Source organism: Cetorhinus maximus, chromosome 17, assembly GCF_964194155.1.
Source record: "Cetorhinus maximus chromosome 17, sCetMax3.hap1.1, whole genome shotgun sequence".
In the NCBI taxonomy this organism is placed as follows: Eukaryota; Metazoa; Chordata; class Chondrichthyes; order Lamniformes; family Cetorhinidae; genus Cetorhinus; species Cetorhinus maximus.
The window spans coordinates 83340858-83362536 of NC_135895.1; the positions used below are offsets into that span (position 1 = coordinate 83340858).

General features: G+C 41.5%; 1 protein-coding gene across 7 annotated transcripts in view; it reads left to right on the forward strand.

Annotated features, from left to right (window-relative positions):
• The window catches only part of rasal2 (RAS protein activator like 2), a 392247-nt gene that overhangs the window by 214227 nt on the left and 156341 nt on the right, over positions 1–21679 (forward strand). Inside the window, exon 1 of one of the 7 annotated variants that reach the window (XM_078561547.1) lies at positions 10243–10276. The exons of 5 other annotated variants lie outside the window; for them this stretch is intronic. In XM_078561547.1, the coding sequence (XP_078417673.1) occupies positions 10258–10276 (19 nt within the window). In that variant the 5' untranslated portion in view covers positions 10243–10257. Of the gene's footprint in view, positions 1–10242; positions 10277–10324; positions 10472–21679 lie in introns of those variants that run through there. One more of the 7 variants, XM_078561548.1, reaches the window with a different exon arrangement.

Consider the following 21679-nt stretch of genomic DNA (forward strand, 5'->3'; position numbering starts at 1 on the left):
ATGGGCTGAGTTGGGAATTTTCCTGAATCCTGAGGGTGAAGGTCCAGCCTTTAATGTTTAGTCGAGGTGAAATAAAAATCCATTTTCTTAGGTAATATTTCACAAGTTGTATTTTCCATTTAAGGTTAGGTTATATGAAACAGAGTTGTGTTTCAAAATGTGTTGATAGACATGTACAATACAGTGAAACAATGCAGACATGTGCGCTGGCGGAATGTGAACTTGCACAATACTAACTTTATTACTCTTTGGCAGACAGTTGCGTCAAAACTCTTAATTTTATGACTGCTTGAATGGTAATTTGGATAATATGGGTCAGTCCACGTTGTTGGCACTTCATCACATTGCAAGGAATAGAGTGCAAGATTGTGATCCTCTCAAGTTTCAGTCTGCACAACAATCTAAGAATAAACTTCTTCAACTGGAAACAGAGATAATGCTTTCATTTGACCGAATGGGAGAAATGCTTTTGAACTCCATATTAAATGGGATGATTCCCTAAGAAAAATGGCAATTGATTGTACAAGGAGTTCCCATTTGGTTGAGAAAGGGGTTGGAGCAGTGGATGAGAGGGGGTAGTGGGTGTAGATTTCTAATGATACCTATTAAGCTTTTCATATCATTGAACTTGTTTCTTATTCAACAGTAACAGCTGCTCTATATAAGAACAGTCAGATAGTGAATGATTTTTGTAGCAAGTAAAGGTTTCTAGATTTTAAATAATTTAGTGGGGAAAGATAATCAAGGGGTTGGTCAACACAGGTGAACATTTCCTCATGGTTAGTTTAGAGCAGCACTGCAGAGGGCTGGTGAAATGCTACTTGCCTACAAACTATGCCATTTAGTCTTTCCTGACTTTCACCCTATCACAAACCTGCCTTTTGTCCTTGTTCCATCCACCCCTTGCTCAAAACCTATTACATCTCTAACTTTTCCCAGTTCTGATGAAAGGCCACAGACCTGAAACATAAACTCTGTTTCTCTCCACACATGCTGCCAAATCCTGCTGAATATTTCCAGCATTTTCTGTTTTCATGTCAGATTGGGAGTTCAGTGGGGATGTAAAAAAGAAAAAAATTACTGTGATGTTCTATCTGTATAAATGAGCATGACCTGAAAGGTTATTTCATTTCCAGCTGATAAGGGCTGGGAAACCTGCCCTGCCATTCTGTTATCTAGTATGACTACATATTAAAGTTGAACATTTGTCATGTTAAAGCAGTTGGTGACATGATCATTTTGGGTCTATGGTGCACATGTCTTATTTCTTGCTGAAAGGGATAGACGGCAACAGCAAGTTCATGTCAACTGTGACAGATTATAACCCTGTCTCCTGAACACTGTGCTGGATTTCATGAGCAAGAATGACAATTGGCAGCATCATTTATGTTCCTCAATATCCTGTTAGCAGTAAATGTAGTGTGACTAGTTTTACCTCAAATTGTTGAGGCAACTGAACTGCTTTCTCCCAAGCTGTTATGATCAGGTAGCTGTATGGGAGTTAAATTTTTACTGTTTTTCAGTTTTTAACCTTTACAGGCAACAATGAAGATTACATTTTCCAGTTGAAAATCATGTGGAGCTTCTGGAGTATCTGTACTGGCACAGAGGCATATATCCAGCATGTCCCTGATTTGATTCTGGGCCAATTGAACCTTCAAAATCAAGATCAGGGTCCCAAGCTAATTTTTCCTGTTTTGGAAGAGACTATTTGAACCAAGTGCCACAAAACTCAGCCATCTCTCTTGGAAAATCTTGTATTTGTTGGCAAATCTGTACATTTCCATGGAAATCAGTACAAATTCATAATTAATTAAAATTTAATGAAAAAAACATGTTTGTATCTAAAATATTTTTCCAGTTTTGCAAGAAAATGGAATGATGCTTGGAGAAGCTGTTACAGACAGGCCTCAAAATCCTACCAGCCCTGCTATGTGATCTGAATGAACACAGTAGACCTACTGATGTAGTCATTGAGTTCTTTTTTGAGACAACTATTTTGGCCCCTTGTGCTGCCTTAAGTATGTGAAGTTGTCAGCGCATAGTGATGCTCCTTGATCAGCAAGTTACACTGAACCCTTTATATTTTTGTCTCTTGTCGGCATGGCTTGGCACTGCTTTCACTTGCTGAGCAAGTTCCTACACACATAGTAAAGCACAACTCATTTGTTTTATCAGGGCCTGACAAACAGCAGAAATTGGTATGCTTGGAATGCTCTCCCTCCCTCTCTTAACTTAAATGTGGAGGTTTGAGGAATATTTCTGAGGTTTGACATACATTGCTGAGTTGCATACAAATGCATACAAATCCTTACAATCCCAAGGAATAGCAAGATTGTGTTTTCATTTTTTGTCTATCATGTGTGCTAATAACAAAGGCATGGTATTGGAAACTGCAGTGGATGTTGTGGCAAAGCAGATTGACCACTGGTTGAAACAGGGAATGAATGTTTTGATATTCTGCATCAGAAACACTCCTTCAGAGTTCAGATTATTTAGGTGTAACCTGACACTTCTTCATTGCCTTTTACTCCCTCCACCTCCACCCTACTCCCAGTTTTTCAGAATAAGGGTTCCAGCATGCATGTTCAATTGGTGGAGGCTTGGCAGTATGTGGAACTTACTTCAGTTTTGCCATGCAAAAATGACTGTATTGAGTGTCACTTAAAATATGACATAAAAGACTGCAAGGAGCATTTGAGAGAACATGGTATGGCTCTGCAGTGAGAAGCCTCATTGTTCCGTATTTCATGTAGTTTAATGCATTCTCTATGAGGAATAGATGTACGGAAGCTTTACTAGGCCTCACTGCTCATCTTTACGTTGACAGTCCTGATACAACTCCAGGCTGTCGTAATGTTTCTCAGCTGACCTCCCATTTTCCACACTCCATAAACTCACCCAAAACTCTGCTTTCTGTATTCTAATTACGCTGGGTCACTGGACTGATATTCCAGAGACCCAGGGTAATGCTCTGGGGACCCGGGTTCGAATCCCACCATGGCAGATGGTGAAATTTGAATTCAATAAAAGTCTGGAATTAAAAGTCTAATGGTGACCACAAAACCATTGTCGATTGTCATAAAAACCCATCTGGTTCACTAATGCCCTTTAGGAAAGGAAATTTGCAGCCCTTACTGGGTCTGACCTAGACTCTCAGCGATGTGGTTGACTCTTAAATGCCCTCTGAAGAAGGGCATTTAGGGATGGGCAATAAATGCTGGTCGAGCCAGCGATGCCCACATCCCATGAATGAATAAAAACAATCCACTCCAAGTCCCGCTCACCCCTTACTCCTCGGCTAGCTGACCGACATCAGCTCCCAATTCACCATTCTAAAATTGTCCTGTACAAATCCCTTCATGACCTCAACCCTCCCTATCTCTGTAGTCATTTCTGCCCAATAATTCTCTGCATTCCTCCAATTAGAGTCATTCAGGTCAACAGCACAGAACAAGGTCCTTCAGCCCATCAAGTCTGCGCCGAACTATTCTAATCCCATTTTCTAGCACTAGGCCCATAGCCTTGTATGTCATGGCATCGCAAGTGCACATCCAAATACTTCTTAAATGTTATGAGGGTTTCTGCCTCTACCACCCTTTCAGGCAGTGAGTTCCAGATTCCCACCGCCCTCTGGGTGAAAAAATTCTTCCTCACATCCCCTCTAAACCTCCTGCCCCTTACCTTAAATCTATGTCCCCTGGTTATTGACCCCTCCACCAAGGGGAAAAGTTCCTTCCTGTCTGCCCTATCTATGCCCCTCATAATTTTATACACCTCAATCACGTTTCCCCTCAATCTCCTCTGCTCCAGGGAAAATAACCCCAGTCTATCCAACCTCGCCTCATAACTAAAACTCTCCAGCCCAGGCAACACCCTGGTAAATCTCCTCTGCACTCTCTCTCGAGTGCAATCACATCCTTCCTATAATGCGGATTCCAGAACTGCACGCAATACTGTAGCTGTGGCCTAACCGGCGTTTCATACAGTTCCAGCATAGCCTCCCTGCTCTTATATTCTATGCCTTGGCTAATAAAGGCAAGTATCCCATATGCCTTCTTAACCGCCTTATCTACCTGTCCGGCTACCTTAAGGGACCAGTGAACATGCACACCAAGGTCCCTCTGATCCTCGGCACTTCCCAGGGTCCAACCATTCATCGTGTATTCCTATGCCTTGTTTGTCCTACCCAAGTGCATTACCTCACATTGATCCAGATTAAATTCCATTTGCCACTGATCAGCCCATCTGACCAGCCTGTCTATATCGCCCTGTAATCTAAGGTTATCCTCCTCACTATTTACCAACCCACCAATTTTCGTGTCATCTGTGAACTTACTGATCAACCCTCCAATACTCAAGTCTAAATCGTTTATATATACCACAAACAGCAAGGGACCCAACACCGATCCCTGTGGAACCCCACTGGACACAAGCATCCAGTCACAGAAACACCCCTCGACCATCACCCTCTGCTTCCTGCCACTCAGCCAATTCTGGATCCAATTTGCCAAATTGCCATGGATCCCATGGGCTCTTACCTTCATTATCAGTCTCCCAATGCCGGACCTTATCAAAAGCCTTGCTGAAGTCCAAGTAGACTACGTCAAATGCATTGCGCTCATCTACACACCTGGTCACCTCTTCGAAAAATTCAATCAAATTGGTCAGACATGACCTCCCCTTAACAAAACCATGCTGACTGTCCTTGATTAATCCCTGCCTCTCCAAGTATAGATTAATTCTGTCCCTCAGAATTGCTTCCAGTAGTTTCCCCACCACTGAGGTTAGACTGACTGGCCTGTAGTTCCCTGGTTTATCCCTTCCTCCCTTCTTGAATAACGGTACCACATTGACTGTCCTCCAGTCCACTGATACCTCTCCTGTGGCCAGAGAGGTATTGAAAATTATTGCCAGCGCCCCTGTTATCTCCTCCCTTGCTTCACTCAACAGCCTGGGATACTTTTAAGCCTGCCAGACCAGTTAGAACCTCCTCCCTCTCTATGTTAATTTATTTAATTATATCACAGTCCCTCTGCCTGATTTCCATATCCACGTCTTCCCTCTCACTTGTGAACACCGACACAAAGTATTCATTTAGAACCCTACCTATGTCTTCTGGCTCCACACATACATCACCACTATGGTCCTTAATGGGCCCTACTCTTTCCCTAGTTATCCTCTTACCCTTAATGGACTTGTAAAATATAAAATTCTGGGCTCTTGTGCATTCCCCACTCAACATTATCAGCTGTGGTGATCCCAACATATTAGCATGGATAGAGGATCAGTTAGCTAACTGGAAACAGACAGAGGCACATATGGGTCATTTTCAGGTTGGCAAGATGTAACGAGTGGAGTGCCACAGGCATCGGTGCTGGGGTCTCAACTATTTACAGCCTATATTAATGACTTGGATGACAGGGCTGAATGTATGGTTGCCAAATTTGCTGATGACACAAAGGTAGGAAAGTAAGTTGTGAAGGCAACATACGGAGTCTGCAGAGGGATATAAATAGGTCAAGAGAGTGGGCAATAATTTGGCAGATGGAGTATAATGTGGGAAAATGTGAACTTTGGCAGGAAGAATAAAAAAGGAGCATATTATTTAAATGGAGAGAGATTGCCGAACTCAATGGTACAAGGGGATCTGGTTGTCCTGGTAAATGAATCACAAAAATTTTGTATGCAGGTACCGCAAGTGAGTAGGAAGACAAATGGAACACATTTTTATTGTAAGGAGAATGGAATATGAAAATGGGGATGTTTTGCCACAGTTGTATAGCATATTGGTGATGCCACATCTAGAGTACAGTTTGGCCTTCCTATTTAAGAAAGGACATAATTGCATTAGGAGCAGTTCAGTGAAGCTTCACTCAGTTGATTCCTGGGGTGAGGGGCTATCCTAGGAGTCCTTGATGAGACAGGTTGGGCCTGTATCCATTGAAGTTTATAAGAATGAAAGGTGATCTTATTGAAATATAGAAGACCTGAGGAGGCTTGACAAGGTGGATGCTGAAAGGATGTTTGCCCTTGTGGGAGAGATTAGAACTAGGGGACACAATTTAAAAATAAGGAGTCTCCTGTTTAAGACGGAGATGAGGAAAAATCTTTTCTCTGAGGTTGTGGAGTCTGTGGAACTTTGTTCCCCAGAAAGCGGTGGAGGCAGGGTTATTGAATATTCTTAAGGTTGAGTTAGATAGATTCTTGATTGACAAGGGAGTCAAAGGATATAGTGGCTAGACAGGAAAGCGGAGTTAAGGCCACAATCAGATCAGCCATGATCTTATTGAATGGCGGAGCAGGCTTGAGGGTCCGAATGGCTTACTCGTGCTCTGAATTTTTATGTTTCCCCTTTTAGACACACTTTAAATTTTGCCCCTTTGGTCAAGATTTTAGTCACTTATTCTATCTAATATCTTCTCTTTTGGCTTAGTGCCTTGGGATTGTTTGCTGTGTTAAAAGTACTAGATGAATGCCAGTTGTTGTAATGATTCAGTGAACAAATGCACTACATGGTGTGGTATTGAACTATGTCAAGATCTTGTAAGATCTTGGGTTTAATCCATGGCATGTACTGCAAATTGACTAACTGGGATCGTGCTGCATGGCTTCAGAAGGCACAGATTGCCCTTCAGATTCCCAGATTAGGAAAAAGAAAAATTTGTTTGGTTTCCTGACCTGTAACTATCTGTTGGCTCTGATGGAATTTGTACATGGTGCGAACAAGAATTAGTTTGCTTGTGGTAGTTTCGATTGTCAAGTAATTAGCTCATACTCACTTTGCCAACTTGTATATGAACGATCACCATCTTGGCTGAATTACTTAGAAGGCTGCCTGCCTCATGCTTTTGAAGTTGTGCCCCAGCATGCATTGCTGCATCCCGGACAGTGGGCTGGAGGGGGGAATAATATCGTTATTCTTCTGTTTAAAGATTTTTTTTTCATGTCCATCCTGATCACATGTAAAATGAATGGCTATAGATTTAGTTATGTTCTGAAGTTTGCCAACAGGTCTTTTTGCCAGTTTATTATTGGTGATGGGCACTGTTCTTTAGTTAGTATAAGGTTCTGTCCATCTGTTACATATATTTCAGACATGAAGAAAATGTTTTTAAAAAGATAGAGTATCATGTCTTGGATGCTGGCTCTTGTTTGTTCGTGCCCTTGGTTTTCTATTCTTTTTGTTGTGTTAGAAGGTGAGTTTTATAGGTGTGGTCCTGATACTGGTCAACTAGTTTTACATGTAATACATAGTTTTGTAAAGGTTTATTTAGGTAACTTTATTTCTTGTCATGGATGGAATGTACAGAGTTCCGGATCTTAATGTGTAATTGGAAGTTTTTACAGATTTGTAGCAAACCCATCTTGCTTGATCACCTTGAACGTTTAAAAAAAAAAGGGCCAAACAATTGGTGATTTCACTCTCGGCCTGTTGTTGTGGAATTTGAGGGAAATAACTACTCTCCTGTGTCAGACATGATTGAGGCAGAGTAGACATCTTTTCCTTTTGTTTCAGCTGTCCAGTACATTACATGGGTGTGTTTAATACTGGTGACACTCAATGCCTGAAATGGAAACAGCCCTCCCCTTGACTAGAAAAATGCAATTATTGAGGCATTCAGCTGCTTATCTGAAGGTGAAAATTGCTCAAATGTCTGTTTTAAGATGGCTCCCAAATGTCTGATTTGAGCGTAGAAGACTATTTGTACATTAAGGAATTAATCTGTATACTTTCTTAGTCTGTCCAACTGTTCAGAAGGCCATCCTGAAGTCACCTGATTTAAGCACACGGCCCAGTGGTGCTAACTTCTTTAATGAGAATTATCAATGGCCATGTTGGAGATTACCTTGTGTCCTTTTTTTGAAGCATCAGATGGGTGTTAAAAGCCATGAAATCGAATTCTTTGATCACTTTTCATTTTTGGAATGTCATTGAGAGCCATTGTTACATGTCAGTAATGCACAGCTATTCTCAAGGAGGTATCATATATATATATACTTTATTCAAATTGTCCCTGACACAGTTTCAGAGAATTAGTCCCCAATGTGGCAAAATGGCAGGGGTAGGAGAGGAGAAATGGGGAGAAGAGGCAGCCCAAGATTTATTTCAAACCTGGGGAGATAGAATAAAAGTATTGAAGCAATGAATTAAAGATGAGGTGCCAATACAATTGGTCAATTGGTTTGTACTGCTGTAATTTTCTCTATTGAACCTTGTGTGTTAAAGCACTTGCACTCCTTGGATCTTGTTTTGAACCTAATCCAGTAGGGATGGGAATGGAAAACAAAAACAGAATTACCTGGAAAAACTCAGCAGGTCTGGCAGCATCGGTGGAGAAGAAATCAGTTAACGTTTCGAGTCTTCATGACCCTTCGGCAGAACTGAGTTCTGCCGAAGGGTCATGAAGACTCGAAACGTTAACTGATTTCTTCTCCACCGATGCTGCCAGACCTGCTGAGTTTTTCCAGGTAATTCTGTTTTTGTTTTGGATTTCCAGCATCCGCAGTAGCTTTTAGCTTTTTGTTTTTATTATAGGGATGGGAATGGGCCTCTTATCTGATGGCTGGAGATTTTTGGGAAGAACATACTTGGTCACCTTTGATTCTCTCTTGTACCAGAAAGTTTAGATTGCCTTTCTTGTGGGAAGGGGGAAATGTTTGACTACAATTTTGGCAAAGATAACACCCCCCACCTCAAAAGATCTTTGGCAACTTGGACATGTCTCTCTTTCCTTTGTCTTCCACTTCCTTTCGAATGAGCTGTTAAACAGTGATGATCCGATGCAGAGTGACAAAAACACAGAAATAAAAGTTAAAACATTTCCCAGTCCAACCAGCGCAATGTCACTCATTTCTTTCCAGTCGATGTTCCTCATGTCACTATTTTCAAGAAGAGCAGTAAAGTTATCCCTTTTGTACTGGCCAATATTATCCCTCAATCACCATCACAAAAAGCAAGATTAGAGTCATCGAGTCCTAGAGGTCTACAGCACAGAAAAAGGCCCTTCGGCCTATCAAGTCTGCGCCGGTCAAACAAGTACCTCACTATTCTAATCCTATTTTCCAGTGCTAGGCCCATAGCCTTGTACGCCATGGCATTGCAGGTGCTTATCCAAGGACTTCTTAAATGGTATGAGGGATTCCGCCTCTACTACCATTTCAGGCAGTGAGTTCCAGATTCCCGCCACCCTCTGGGTGAAAAAATTCTTCCTCGCATCCCCTCTAAACCTCCTGCCCTTTACTTTAAATCTATGCCCCCTGGTTATTGATCCCTTCACCAAGGGGAAATTCCTTCCTGTCTACCCTATCTATGCCCCTCATAATTTTATACACCTCAATCATGTCCCCTCTCAATCTCCTCTGCTCCAGGGAAAATAACCCCAGTCTATCCAATCTCTCCTCATAACTAAAACTCTCCAGCCCAGGCAACATCATGGTAAATCTCCTCTGCACTCTCTCTCTCTCTCTCTCTCTCTCTCTCTCTCTCTCGAGTGCAATCACATCCTTCCTATAATGCGGATTCCAGAACTGCACGCAATACTGTAGCTGTGGCCTAACCAGCGTTTTACATAGTCCCAGCATAACCACCCTGCTGTTATATTCTACGCCTCGGCTAATAAAGGCAAGTATCCCAAATGCCTTCTAAACCACCTTATCTACCTGTCCTGCTACCGTAAGGGACCGGTGGACATACACACCAAGGTCCCTCTGATCCTCAGTACTTCCCAGGGTCCTACCATCCGTCGTGTATTCCCATGCCTTGTTTGTCCTGCCCAAGTGCATCACCTCACATTGATCCAGATTAAATTCCATTTTCCACTGATCAGCCCGTCTAAGATTAGCCGGTCATTGTTATTTTGCTATTTGGGGGAAGTTTGCTGAGTGCAAATTAGATGCCACATTTCGTAAATTAGAACAGTGATTACATTTCAAAAACGTGCTGCATTGGCTGTAATGCGCTTTGAGACATCCGGTGGTTGTGAGAAGTGCTATATAAATGTAAATTATTTTTGTTTCTGTGTTAACAAACTGTCAGACACACAAACTGTGGCACCATTTTTATAGAAGTTCAATATCCTGAGCAAACATTTGAAATGTTAAGTTAATTTGTTCTGCAGCAAAATCTTTGGTTCATGGTTATTGACTTCATTTTAGTTTGCTGAACTGTATTTTCTTAAGTTGCCACAGTGTTGTAATATTTTTGACATGAAACCCAATGAAACGGGCCACTCTCGATCCAGGTGAAATTGCAGCATGTGCCATCAAACAGGAGGTGTGGATAAATGGCTTTTTTTCTATTCCCTGACCTAAGCCTCAACAGTTTAAAGCAAAAAGAACTCTTACTTTACAACCTGATTGTAATTAATAGAAGGACTTCAGCACAACTGAAAAATTGTTGCACAATCACTGAAAACATGAACACTTGTCACTGTTCAACGCTTGAACAGCCACATATACGGAGTTACAGGTATTTATCTCAAAGGCCTTCAGTCCGGACTAACAGGTGTTTGAATGAGTGTTATCTGAAAAAGCTGGTGCTGTGCTGTTCGGTGCCCTGGTGGCTCCAAGCCTTGCCCCTTGCTGTGTGACTAATCCTTAAGGCATGCAGTAAGGATACAGCCAGGCTGAGCGACCTCAGACAGGCAGGAACACAGAGCAATACAATGGAGCTACTGTCTTCTGCCTGTGGGTTGCAATACCCTGAAGCTGCACAGAGACCTTCATCAGCTGACCTGCCTTCCCTCAAAAGACTTGGCGCACGCTTTGAAGAGAGGCACTGCACAGTGCAGAGACAGCCATGACATCCAAACAGTCAGAATTAAGCTGAAAATGCATCCGCTTCACATTCTGAAATGTTAGCTAAGGCAAGTCTTCTGTTTTCTGCAGCAAGTGGAGATCAGTACATTGTATTGATATTGTGTGTGAGGAGAATGGGTTTTTGCTAATTGGCGTGAGTTGACAATGATGGACCACTTCTTGTGATGAGAGCTGGCCATACCTGCTCCACAAATTACCCCAACTGTGAGACCCATTCATTGTCAAGTGTGCAACATGGAAAGGGCAGTTTAACACTCTGCCATCCTCATCAAGGCTTATATTGGAAGAAGTTTCCCCTTTTTCTTGTCTGTTGCTAGGCAGGAAATGGAGCGAAAGCTGTGCTTGAAAACAATGTGCGGAAAATACTTTGGGTCAAGTTTTAAAAATTCTCCCTTTTCCCTGTGAAGTGGAACTGGCCTTTTCTGGTTTGCGTGACTTTGTCAGTAGCCTTTGAATTTTTCTTTAAGAATCACCTTTCTTGCTAGGGAGCCCAATATTGCATGACCCTATTTATCCACAAGGAAGAAAAGAAAGAGCTGCATTTATGTAGCACCTTTCATGACCACAAGATGCCCCAAATGCATTTTACATCCAATCAAGCACTTTTGAGGTGTAGTCACTTCTGATGTAGGAGATGCAGCAGCCAATTTCTCTCAAATTACTATATGATAATGACCAGATAATGTTTTTGTGGTTGTTTGAGGGGTAAATATTGGCCACGATACGAGGGTAACTCCACAGTTTTTCTTGAAAATATTGCCATAAGATCTTTTATGTACAGCTGAGAGGGCAGTCAGAGCATTGGTTTAACATCTCTCCTGAAGGACAACAACCCAGCCATGCAGTACTCCCTCTGTATCAGGACATCAGAAGTTGTTTGAGATCAACCCCATTCTAAGCTGTTTGCTCCAGAGTGCAGTGCAAAATAAACAATGCAGAGGGAAACCTTCATAGCTCATGATGGTAGCCTGGGTGAGGTTGACAGCTCACATAATGGAGAATCATGGAAGTGAACCCATGAAATATTTGAAAATGATCATTTACTCAATTCAGCTGCTGAACTGTTTTGAGTTGATACGGTAAATTCTATTAAGGGCCTCTGATTTGCCATGATTCGTACTTTAGTTATGTCCTGGCTGCCTGATAAACACAGATCTTCAAACTACTTTATCATAGATATTTTGCACAGCTGTCTTGGGAATATGCATGAAATATGAAGAAGGTCTCCTGTATTGTTGTAACCTTTGTTTTCTCCATTTCAGTCCCAGCCTGTTTGCTGGCTGTTAGGCTTTGAGATTTTTGCCTACTTGGGGAGTGAAAATCAAGAATTCGTCTCCAAGAGGCTATGGATGCTGGGTTACTTTCAGGTTGGATATAGATTTTTGTTTGGTGAGGCCATCAAGGGATATGGTGCAAAGTTTGAATTGAATTGAGGTACATTTCAGATATAATCTAACTGAATGGCAGAATAGGCTCGAGGGACTCGAGCACATATTGCTGTTCCAGTGGAATTGGATTTGGATTAATCTGTGATCTAATATTGCTCTGACAAACTTGTTGCATGTGGGATTAATTCCTACCATCATGCATTATCTGGAGTGTGGAGTGTGCTCATTAGCTTGGTGCCAACCAAAGTAGTTAAAAGAACATAGCAGTTTCAGACAGAAGTGCTGTTGGCAAATTTTGTAGAGGTTTTCACCTGTCATGCTGGTTGGCTTCATTGATTGAGCACCACAGAAGGCCCAGCATAAACAAGATAAGTACTTATACTGCCACTTTAAATAGATGAAGGGTGTAAGTTTCTGACTGAAGTTGGCACATGCTCTGATAGATAACATGGAGCCGTGAGTGCAGGGGCAGTGGCAGAGGTTAACCTCTAATCATGACCTCTCTCTTGTAAGTACTTTAATTCACTCTCAGGCCGCCCCCCCTCGTTTAAAACCCCTCATCTAACCCCCCTCCTCTAATCCCTGTCTCCCTAGCCCGTCTCCCTCGCCCACCCCCCCCATCTCCCTAACCCGCCGCCACCCCCCTCTCTAGCCCCACCCTCTAGCCCCCTCCTCTCTAGTCTCCCCTGTCTGGCTCCCCCCTGTGTTGCCCCCCTTTCTCACGCCTCTCCAACATGCTCATGCCTCCTCATTTACCCCTTCACTAGTGTCCCTCGCTTGCCACCCCTTGCTCACCCCTCCCTTGCTCTTCCCCACCCTTGCTCCCCCCTCGCTCGCTCCCCCCCTTGCTTTTGCCCATTGCCCCCCATGCTTTCTGCCATCGCCTCCTCTAAAGAGTAAGTCGATGAGGAGCTTTGGTGAGTTGGTGATTTTTTTCCATTCTTCTGTTCTCTTAACCCTGTGAAGTGCTCAACACGATTTGTAACATTCATCCATGAATGCTTTCCTTATGGGCCCCAAATGCCTGCTCGTGTGTCAGAGTTGCAACCTGTACTGTACTGCACTGATATTTATGCACTTTTACCCTACATAGGGTGTGTATTATGTTTGTGTATGGTTCACAGTTTACCAGTGTATACTAAGCCAGCTGAAAGGCAAAGGTGTTTGTTCAGTGATCTGTTAACTTCACTTCCTTTGCAAAAGTGCACAGTCATCCAGGAAATGGGAATGTTATAGGACCTCATGGGCTTTCCCATGTTGACTGAAATGAAGCTGCTGTCAGTTTGATTGCCTTAGAAGTTCGAGGAGAACAGGAATCTGGAACCATCATTTTGTGGAGCTGCCTTAAACAACTCTTGTTTAATTATTTCCATTTAGTTATTTGGAAGGATACTGGAATTCTTTTTCCTTTTGAAAAATGTATGGTAAAATATTCATGAACACAAAGCTTGTAAATCTATTTTAAGGATAGCAAAATAATTCAATCCCAAACATGTGACATTACTTTGCATTTTTAGTAGCTTTTCGAACATTTCTTCTACCTGTAATTAACATTAGCGTGGTTTCCATTTATTCAAACCTGTTCGTAGATATGCTTTTTGGTTATGCATATATACACATATTGCCTGTGTGTGTTTTCTTATTTCTATTAAAGATTGCAGTTCAGTCTCAGGGTTTAATATGATGTCTGTGACATTTTGCTCTTCAATCATATGAACCTTTGGAATAAATTACTGCTAAATTGCTTTCCGTCATCTCTAGCTCTCAATTAGTCAGTTTGCAGTTTGTGGTTGTGCACTCAGTGCAGAAGCATTCCAGCTTAATATATGATACATCAGCTTGGGACCTTGGAATTTATTCAGAAAGGCTTGCTTTTATAGTGCCTGTGCACTTTCTAATAGACTGCACCAATTCATTAGTAGTTGTGACAAACTACATTGAAGTGTATTGCTGTGGCCAATGATATCATCAGAGTTTCCTTATCTTTGCAGGCAGAGGAATGACTTCCTCTTAAAATTTGTTCATTTTACTTGTAATCTGCTAATAGAAATAGTAATATTATACACAAGAGTCTTGATACAATTATTCTGAGTTTGAGGCTTGAGCCATCTCCTGAACTGTGTGGTAAAGTGCATTTGAGTTGCTACATGGCTGTGTGAATAAATGGAGCACCTGATATGGTTGTGATTCATCAGCTAGGAGGATACTATGTTGCAGCAGTGGTCTCTGCTGATTTTAGCTGAATTATGAGGACTACTGTCTGCCTTTGTGCTCTCATTCTAGAGTTGCCTTAATTCAACCAGTTCTCTATCCCCTGCTGGAATAGCCTGCACAGGTGGGCAAGGACAAAGTTATGCTCAGCTGCTTCTTCATAGTATGTAATTTCATGTGACGGGTATTCTCTTAGGCAGTCAATCTCTGCAAACCTACCACCATCTGAACCACTGCGACAGGAAACGAGAATAAAGTTGGGGGGCGGTTAATTAGAAGTGCTGCACCATGAAACAGCCCTTCCATTTTCTTTGTCAGCAGCTGCAATGAGAAACCTGTTTGGATGGCTTTAATCTAGTTGTGGTAAACTGACACCAGTTCACTAGTCTGTGCAAGAAAGAATGTGTTCTGCTAGTTTGATGGATAATTTTTCTTAGTACATTGTGTCACTAGCTTGCATTGTGCATTTTTGGCTTTTCTAAGTAGACAATCAGAGTGGACCAAAGTTTCATACATGCTGTGACCTGACACTGAAACTGCAAGATAGGATACAGTGATGGTTTGTAATTAAGTTGTTTTTAACATATTTGTGATTGAATTCTATTCTTGTCCATCTACAAGCATAGGGATAAAGAAGGATTCTGAAATCCTACTTTATCCTCACAGATAGCAAGCTATTTAATGAATAGTCAAAATAAATGTCACCAGCTGAAAACAAGAGCAGTATTAATGTCAGGTAAAATTCTGGCGTGGCCAACTGGGCCATTGGGCATTATTAATGATGTTGACTTAGGTGAGCTCTCCCCACTTGTAATTCATATCTGGATGGCTGATCATGCAATTGCAGTGCTGCCTCTTGATAATCATGTTCTTTTCTCCCTCCAAGCACTTTTCTGAGAGGTAATTTTGCATAAATTTTTTCCAATTAAAATTTAAGATATTTTAATGCAATTTGTCACATGATTAAATTTTGTTATTTCAAGATGGCATTTTGCAGATTGGCTGTAGACAAAAATTGAACTCTTCAATCTGGCTTCTGTACACATTTTTTTGAACCCCTTAAGATTCCCAAATTGTTATGTGATTTTGCCATTGGAGCTGGATTAGCCCTTAAAGACTCAATTAATTTTATCAATACCGTTGAAAGCTGAAAGTGTGTTTGTTTTTTCTCTGCATGATTGGATAATGGCTTCTTATCATAATTGTATGAGATCTGTACTCAATTTGACAAATTGCCCCATATGTCATGTGGTATGTTTTGCTCAATGAACACTTCCATAAACCAACTCTGCCCAGGTAATATATTATCTGGGCAGAGTTAGTTTTTCTTATACTTTGTGTTAGCTTAGAGTGGTGTTTGGCGAATTGCACATCTAACTTGTCATGAGAGTCCACGAAGATTTTGTCATAAGCATTGCTGTTGAATTACAAACATTTGCACAATACCTACAATGCCACTTGCCTGGTTCGCATTATCTGAACCCCTGTCCATGACAATTAATGTGACTGCTGGCCAGAGGTTGGGCTGGGACGCCATCTATGTTTAAAGTTATATGTGGACTATTGCACTGCAACTCTTGTGCTGCAATTTTTTTTAGGAAGCAGTCATTGTTCCCTCACTCTGCCAACAGCAACAGAACAGACCTATCAAATCAATTATCCTAACTGCACTGTACTCTTTCCTCATTCTGCAAATTGATTAATTCTAAATAGTTGAACATTATTATTTTCATCTGTTCCCTGCATTGCTGGGAGGTAAAGGAGGAGGAAGAGACTGAGCTCATTTAAGAGGACTGAGGAGAGGATCAAGATTGTCTTGTGTGTTTTCCAGCTAAGGCTTAATATTAATGAGTGTCCATGCATTCAATTTACTTTGGGATTGAAGTGCTAACCAAACAGATGGACTAAATTTTCCCAATATTTGTTAGAACAGCTCCCTGTACATCTGCTTTAAGCAGTGCTGCTCCCTTTTGCTCTTGAGAAATTTGAGGAATATTGTTGGGAGTTGAGGCTGTTGCAGTTTCCCTCATGCTCTGAAACCTGGCTATTACCCCTTCCATGCTGCTTTTTGTTTGATGTTGCAAACACTAAGTGTATACTGCAAAGTAGCAGAGCATTGCATTGTCCTAGTGAGGCACATGTAGGAGCCTGGAGGTGGAAATAAAGAGCAAGTGCCATTGATTTGCACCTATATGTGCCATAACCACAAGATGGTGCTGTTGTAGGCAGTTGTGTTTGGTGTCATTGATCAACAAATATTCCAGAAAGCTGCTCTAGGACAACTTGTTGTTCTGATGGTCCCCTTTTTAAAAAAAAACTCAAATTCTTATTCTGTTTCTAGAAGCTAGTACAGAAACTAAGAAGCATACTGGGGTTTTTAAATTACTTCTACAGCCCAGTGTTTTGGGTGCATTGCTTTGTTTTGCTTTGTTTTGTTCTTCCCAGCCCAAAAACCTGTGGTGATAACTTCAAGCATTGAAAGCCTGCTGTCACGCCTTTCACCTGTGGTTCTCTGACGTTGGTTGGAGAAGATCTGTTGACAACTTCAGAAGCAAAATATTGCAGATACTGGAAACCTGAAATTGAAACAGAAAATGCTGGAAATACTCAGCAGGTCTGCGAACATCTGTGGAGAGAGGAACAGTGTTAATGTTTCATGTTGTAACTTTTCATCTGGGTCATGACCTGAAATGTTAACACTTTTTGTCTCCCCACAAGTGCTGCCAGGTGATAACTTGTTTTAAAATCACCCCCCCCCCCCTTGCCAAACACCCCTTTTCTTGCCTGGAAGTGATCAGTGCCCTTGCAGTGTACAGCAACTCCTTGCAACACATGATCTTTTTTGCTTCACCATTGAAATCGAGCAAGGAGTTGCACTGTCTAGGTTGGTGCTGTATAGGGTCCATTAACCCATTTTTTAATATAGAACAATCCCTTGTAACTATTTATTCCTGTCCCAGCAGTGATTTCATAACGTACTCTGACAGCCTTTGTGCAAAACTACCTCTACATCATTGTCTGAGCCTAGTTTGTGTGCCCAGCATTATTTCTCTGACGCAAGTCATTGTTTCATTATTTTCTGCTTTTGTGGTTGGATAAATTCCAACTGGCGGGGATTATATTTCCCCGAACACTCTAACTTACTTGTGATGTCTGTACAATAGCCTAAGTCAAAGATTGAGATTCAATTTTATATGTAGTTCTCAGCAGACTGGGTGCTGCATTATGTACTGGTTTGTGGTAAGCTGAACACTGGGTGATTTGTAACCTCCCCTTGCACTCCCTGCAAAGGTTAATGATAGGATCAAGACAGAATTTGGGACGTAAGCATTCATGTCACATTTCAGAGAGTGATTCGCTTTTTTTTAACTGCTTGCAGTTTGTTTCCTTATTGAGCATCTCCAGATCAGGCATGATGCAGATTTCAGGTAGTTTCTTTTTCAGTTGGGGTGGGCAATTTTAAAATATATTTCAAAATAATTTTCTTCCCCCTTTCTCACTTTGTCTCTGTCTCTGATTTCCATAGCTTGCAGGACAAGCCAGTGATCTGGTCCCAGTATCTCCAATATAATTGAAGCACTACTGAGTGCGGAGAAAACTAGCCAAGCTCAGTTCACTTGAGACAGATGAAACAGGGGAGAGAGATGATTCCATCAGTCTGAGTTAGAATTTGAGCCAGGCCTTGAAATGAAAGGATAGTGCTATAAACCAGGGATGTCAACCCCAAACTCACAAGGAGCACCTGAGCTTTGATGCCTGGCAGGCTGTAAGGGGTATCCTTGCTCCTTAAATTAGACAACACTTAAGTAAGAAATGTACTTTTCCCAAAGAATAGTTCCTGTTTGAAGAGACCAGAATAAGATCTAACAGCTCCCTGAGTGGGGTGGGGGAATGTCCTCAAATTGCTGTTCCTTTTATAACAACTGGTCACCGTATTTAAGGAAGGGTGTAAATGCATTGGAAGTAGTTCAGAGAAGGTTTACCAGACTAATGCTTGGAATGGGCAAGTTATCTTATGAGGAAAGGTTGGACAGACTAGTCTTGTATCCACTAGAGCTTAGAAGAGTAAGAGGCAGCTTGAATGAAACATGAGATCCTGAGGGGTCTTGACAGGGTGGATGTGGTGAGGATGTTTCCTCTTGTGGGAGAATCTAGAACTAGGGGTCACTGTTTAAAAATAAGGGGTCACCCATTACAAACCGAGATGAGGTGAATTTATTTCGCTCGGAAGGTCGTGAGTCTTTGGAACCCTCTTCCTGAAAAAGTGGTGGAAAAGAGCTTTTGAATATTTTTAAGGCAGAGGTGGATAGATTCTTGGTAAGCAAGGGATGATAGGTAATCGGGGGTAGGTGGGATGCAGATTTCAGGTTACGATCAGATCAGCCATGATCTTATTAAATGGCGAAGCAAGCTCGAAGGGCTGAATGGCCAACTCTTTTGCATGTCTTAGGCATGTGTATAGAAGTATACGCCCTGGCTACCTCTTCAATTGGGTAGCATCTTGGTGCTGGGCGACACTACTGAAAGGAAGATATAACTAACTCAGTTTTAAATGCACTGTTTTGGCAGAGTCCCTGGTGGGAGCTGGACTGTTCCACCCGCCAGTCTGAGAGGAATAATGTGAAGGGGTCTCCTTCAGTTGCTTAAGGAGAAAAGGGTGTGTTGGAAAACAAACCATGATAATCAAATATTGCCACTGATTTTATTTTTGTTAATGTTGTGATAATCCCACTTGTAAAAAAAACTGTTACTGTTGCTGTGTAATATCAGTTAGTAATCTGTAACACTGCTGACTGCGGACATATAGGCATAGAAAGTATCTTATCCAGGAAATAGACTGAAAGCTTTAATGTCTCTCTTGGCAGGCTTTAAACGGTCCATTAAAATCTATCAATATGAGCCGCATAAAGCTCCAATGAGAAAGGCCTGTGATCAATAAAATACTCTTTGCATACCCATTTATTGGCGGGCTGTCTCTGTTCTAATTTGCGAGAGAGGATGATAGCACTGTATGGAAGGTGTTGCTATATTCCGTGCAGCCTTTGTGGCCAGTGTCCAGATTCTGTTGACTGACAATGAGTTCCTTCCTCCATGGTAGAGCAGAGTGGTCAGACTGCATTGAAGATGAGGAACAGCTTCTTTTGTTGCTCGGTAGAAAACAGACTTAACCTGACCCCTAAACCTATAGCAAGGTTTTTTTTCTTTTGTGTATTTGATCAAAGTGGTGGTTGACAGCAGGTGATGCAGGGCTAATGGGGATTTTGAAGCCTGTTTGGGTGAGACACACTGTATTCAGACTGGAGTGAGAGAAGGATGCAGGGGTGTGGTGCATGCTTGTAATTGTGAGCCTCTGGTTGAACGTTTGACTGATCAGCACTCTGAAATGATGCTTCAGGGAGTGCATCCCTGTTGAAAAAAATTCTTTCTTGAAGTTTGAATCATTCTTTGAATCAGGGATGGAGGAATTTGTTGAGAAAGTTTTGTGTTTGCCAACCACTGCTGTAAATTTTTTTTTAGCTTACCTAATGAAGGGTTGCTTCATGTGCTGCATAAGTCGAGGTGGCAACAATGGGATAACAGCTTGACAAACTGCTTCCCTTTGTTTGTGGATGTGTGTCTAATTTTTTATTTAAAAAAAAAACTCCTTCTGTAAACTGCAGTGGAAAATTCCATAACTGCATTGAGAGTCGGAATGACAGTGCAAACATAGTGACTGGATTCAGTTGGAAAGTGCTGAGTTTCAGAAACAGGATGCTGATGCAAATACCAGCATGATTTTGTACACTGTAACTGAACTGCGGACAAAGGAGTTTCTAGAATTCTCTATTATTTCCTGATTACTGTCAGAAAAAATAAAAAGCATCTTGAACAATGTGTATGTTGATGGCACAGAGGAAATTTCAGATATTCCCACTTTGCAGTAAGGAAACGGCAGATGTCTCTGCGCTGGAGTTGATTTCTGCAAAGGAGGACTGCACTGCTGTCTGGTTGTAAAATAAAATCACTGACTGTAAAATAATTTTACTTGCTCAGGATTTGTGCTTGATAATTAGAATATGTAGAACAATGCTGTGTTTATTTATATCTGTTGGGGAGTTTTGCCCATTTGCTGCAGTACAATGTGGAATTGCTGATGTTCAAAGGATTTCGGGGGAAGGGAAGGAGTTGCATCAGGAGTTAACACTAGGCTTCCTCTGCCTTGTTTTTCATGAAATGAGAATTTTCTACTGTTGCCTTGATAATCATGAACTTTTTTGCTGACCTTATAAATGTGAAGGCACCTTCAGGAGTACTTGTTACGTGGCCCATTTCTGAGGCAGCTGTTGAAGCTCAGGACTGCAGTCTTTGCTGTGACATGGTGACCCCTCAAGTTTGCAGCCCCTGTTTATCGATGGAGCAAAGAAGATCCTGAGTGAAGGAAGTGTTTTTGTTAGGGCTGGGTAGAAGCTTTTTATAGGTGCTCTTTTGTGTTGGATTTTCTTGGTCTTTATGGGGAGCTGAGAAAGGAAAAGCCCCACTTTTGGAGGAAAGTAAAGTATGTGCCAAGTACTGTAGTAAATTTTCTAATGGGAATAAAGAGCTGTGCGTAATGTTAGTGCACTTTTTTCCTCAGGGAGTGGTGTAGCTCATGCAGGCTTACTGTGGATTTTAAATATTTTTGCCATTTAAAGTCGTGATTAATTGTGTGTTCTGTCTGATTATGTTCTTCCTTCTTAATTTTACTCCTTTTCTATTTTTCTTTCTTTGGACAGGAAAATTAATTATTTCATGTGCATACTAATTGGGATTTACAATTGCCAGAGTGAAAGCTGGCTTTTTTTGTATCAAAACCCCTTTCTCATTTGTGGCAGTTTTTGAGACTTTGAAAGACTATCTGCAACCCAAACACTTTATGCATTGTAATTAAAACAGTAAATTGCTGGTAACGCTCAGTCAATCAGGCAAGATCTGTGGGTCGAGGAAGACGGGCTTAACGTTTCAGGTAGATGACCTTTTGTCGGAACCAACAAATGTTTATTGTGTTTGATGAAATCTCCAAAATCAGTTAGATATTCCTTAATGTTTGGCCGTGGTGATGGCAGGTATTATATTGGATGTGTAGAAGTGACCTTGGTATAAATATTTAATCAGTTTTTGTTTCTGCTTTTAATTTTTATGATTAACTGTCACAGTTAAGATCTTCTGACAGTTTAAGAGACTAACAGTTCTGGACCTTGAACCATCAGGAAGAGGATGAGATTGCATTCCTTTTAAAGAAT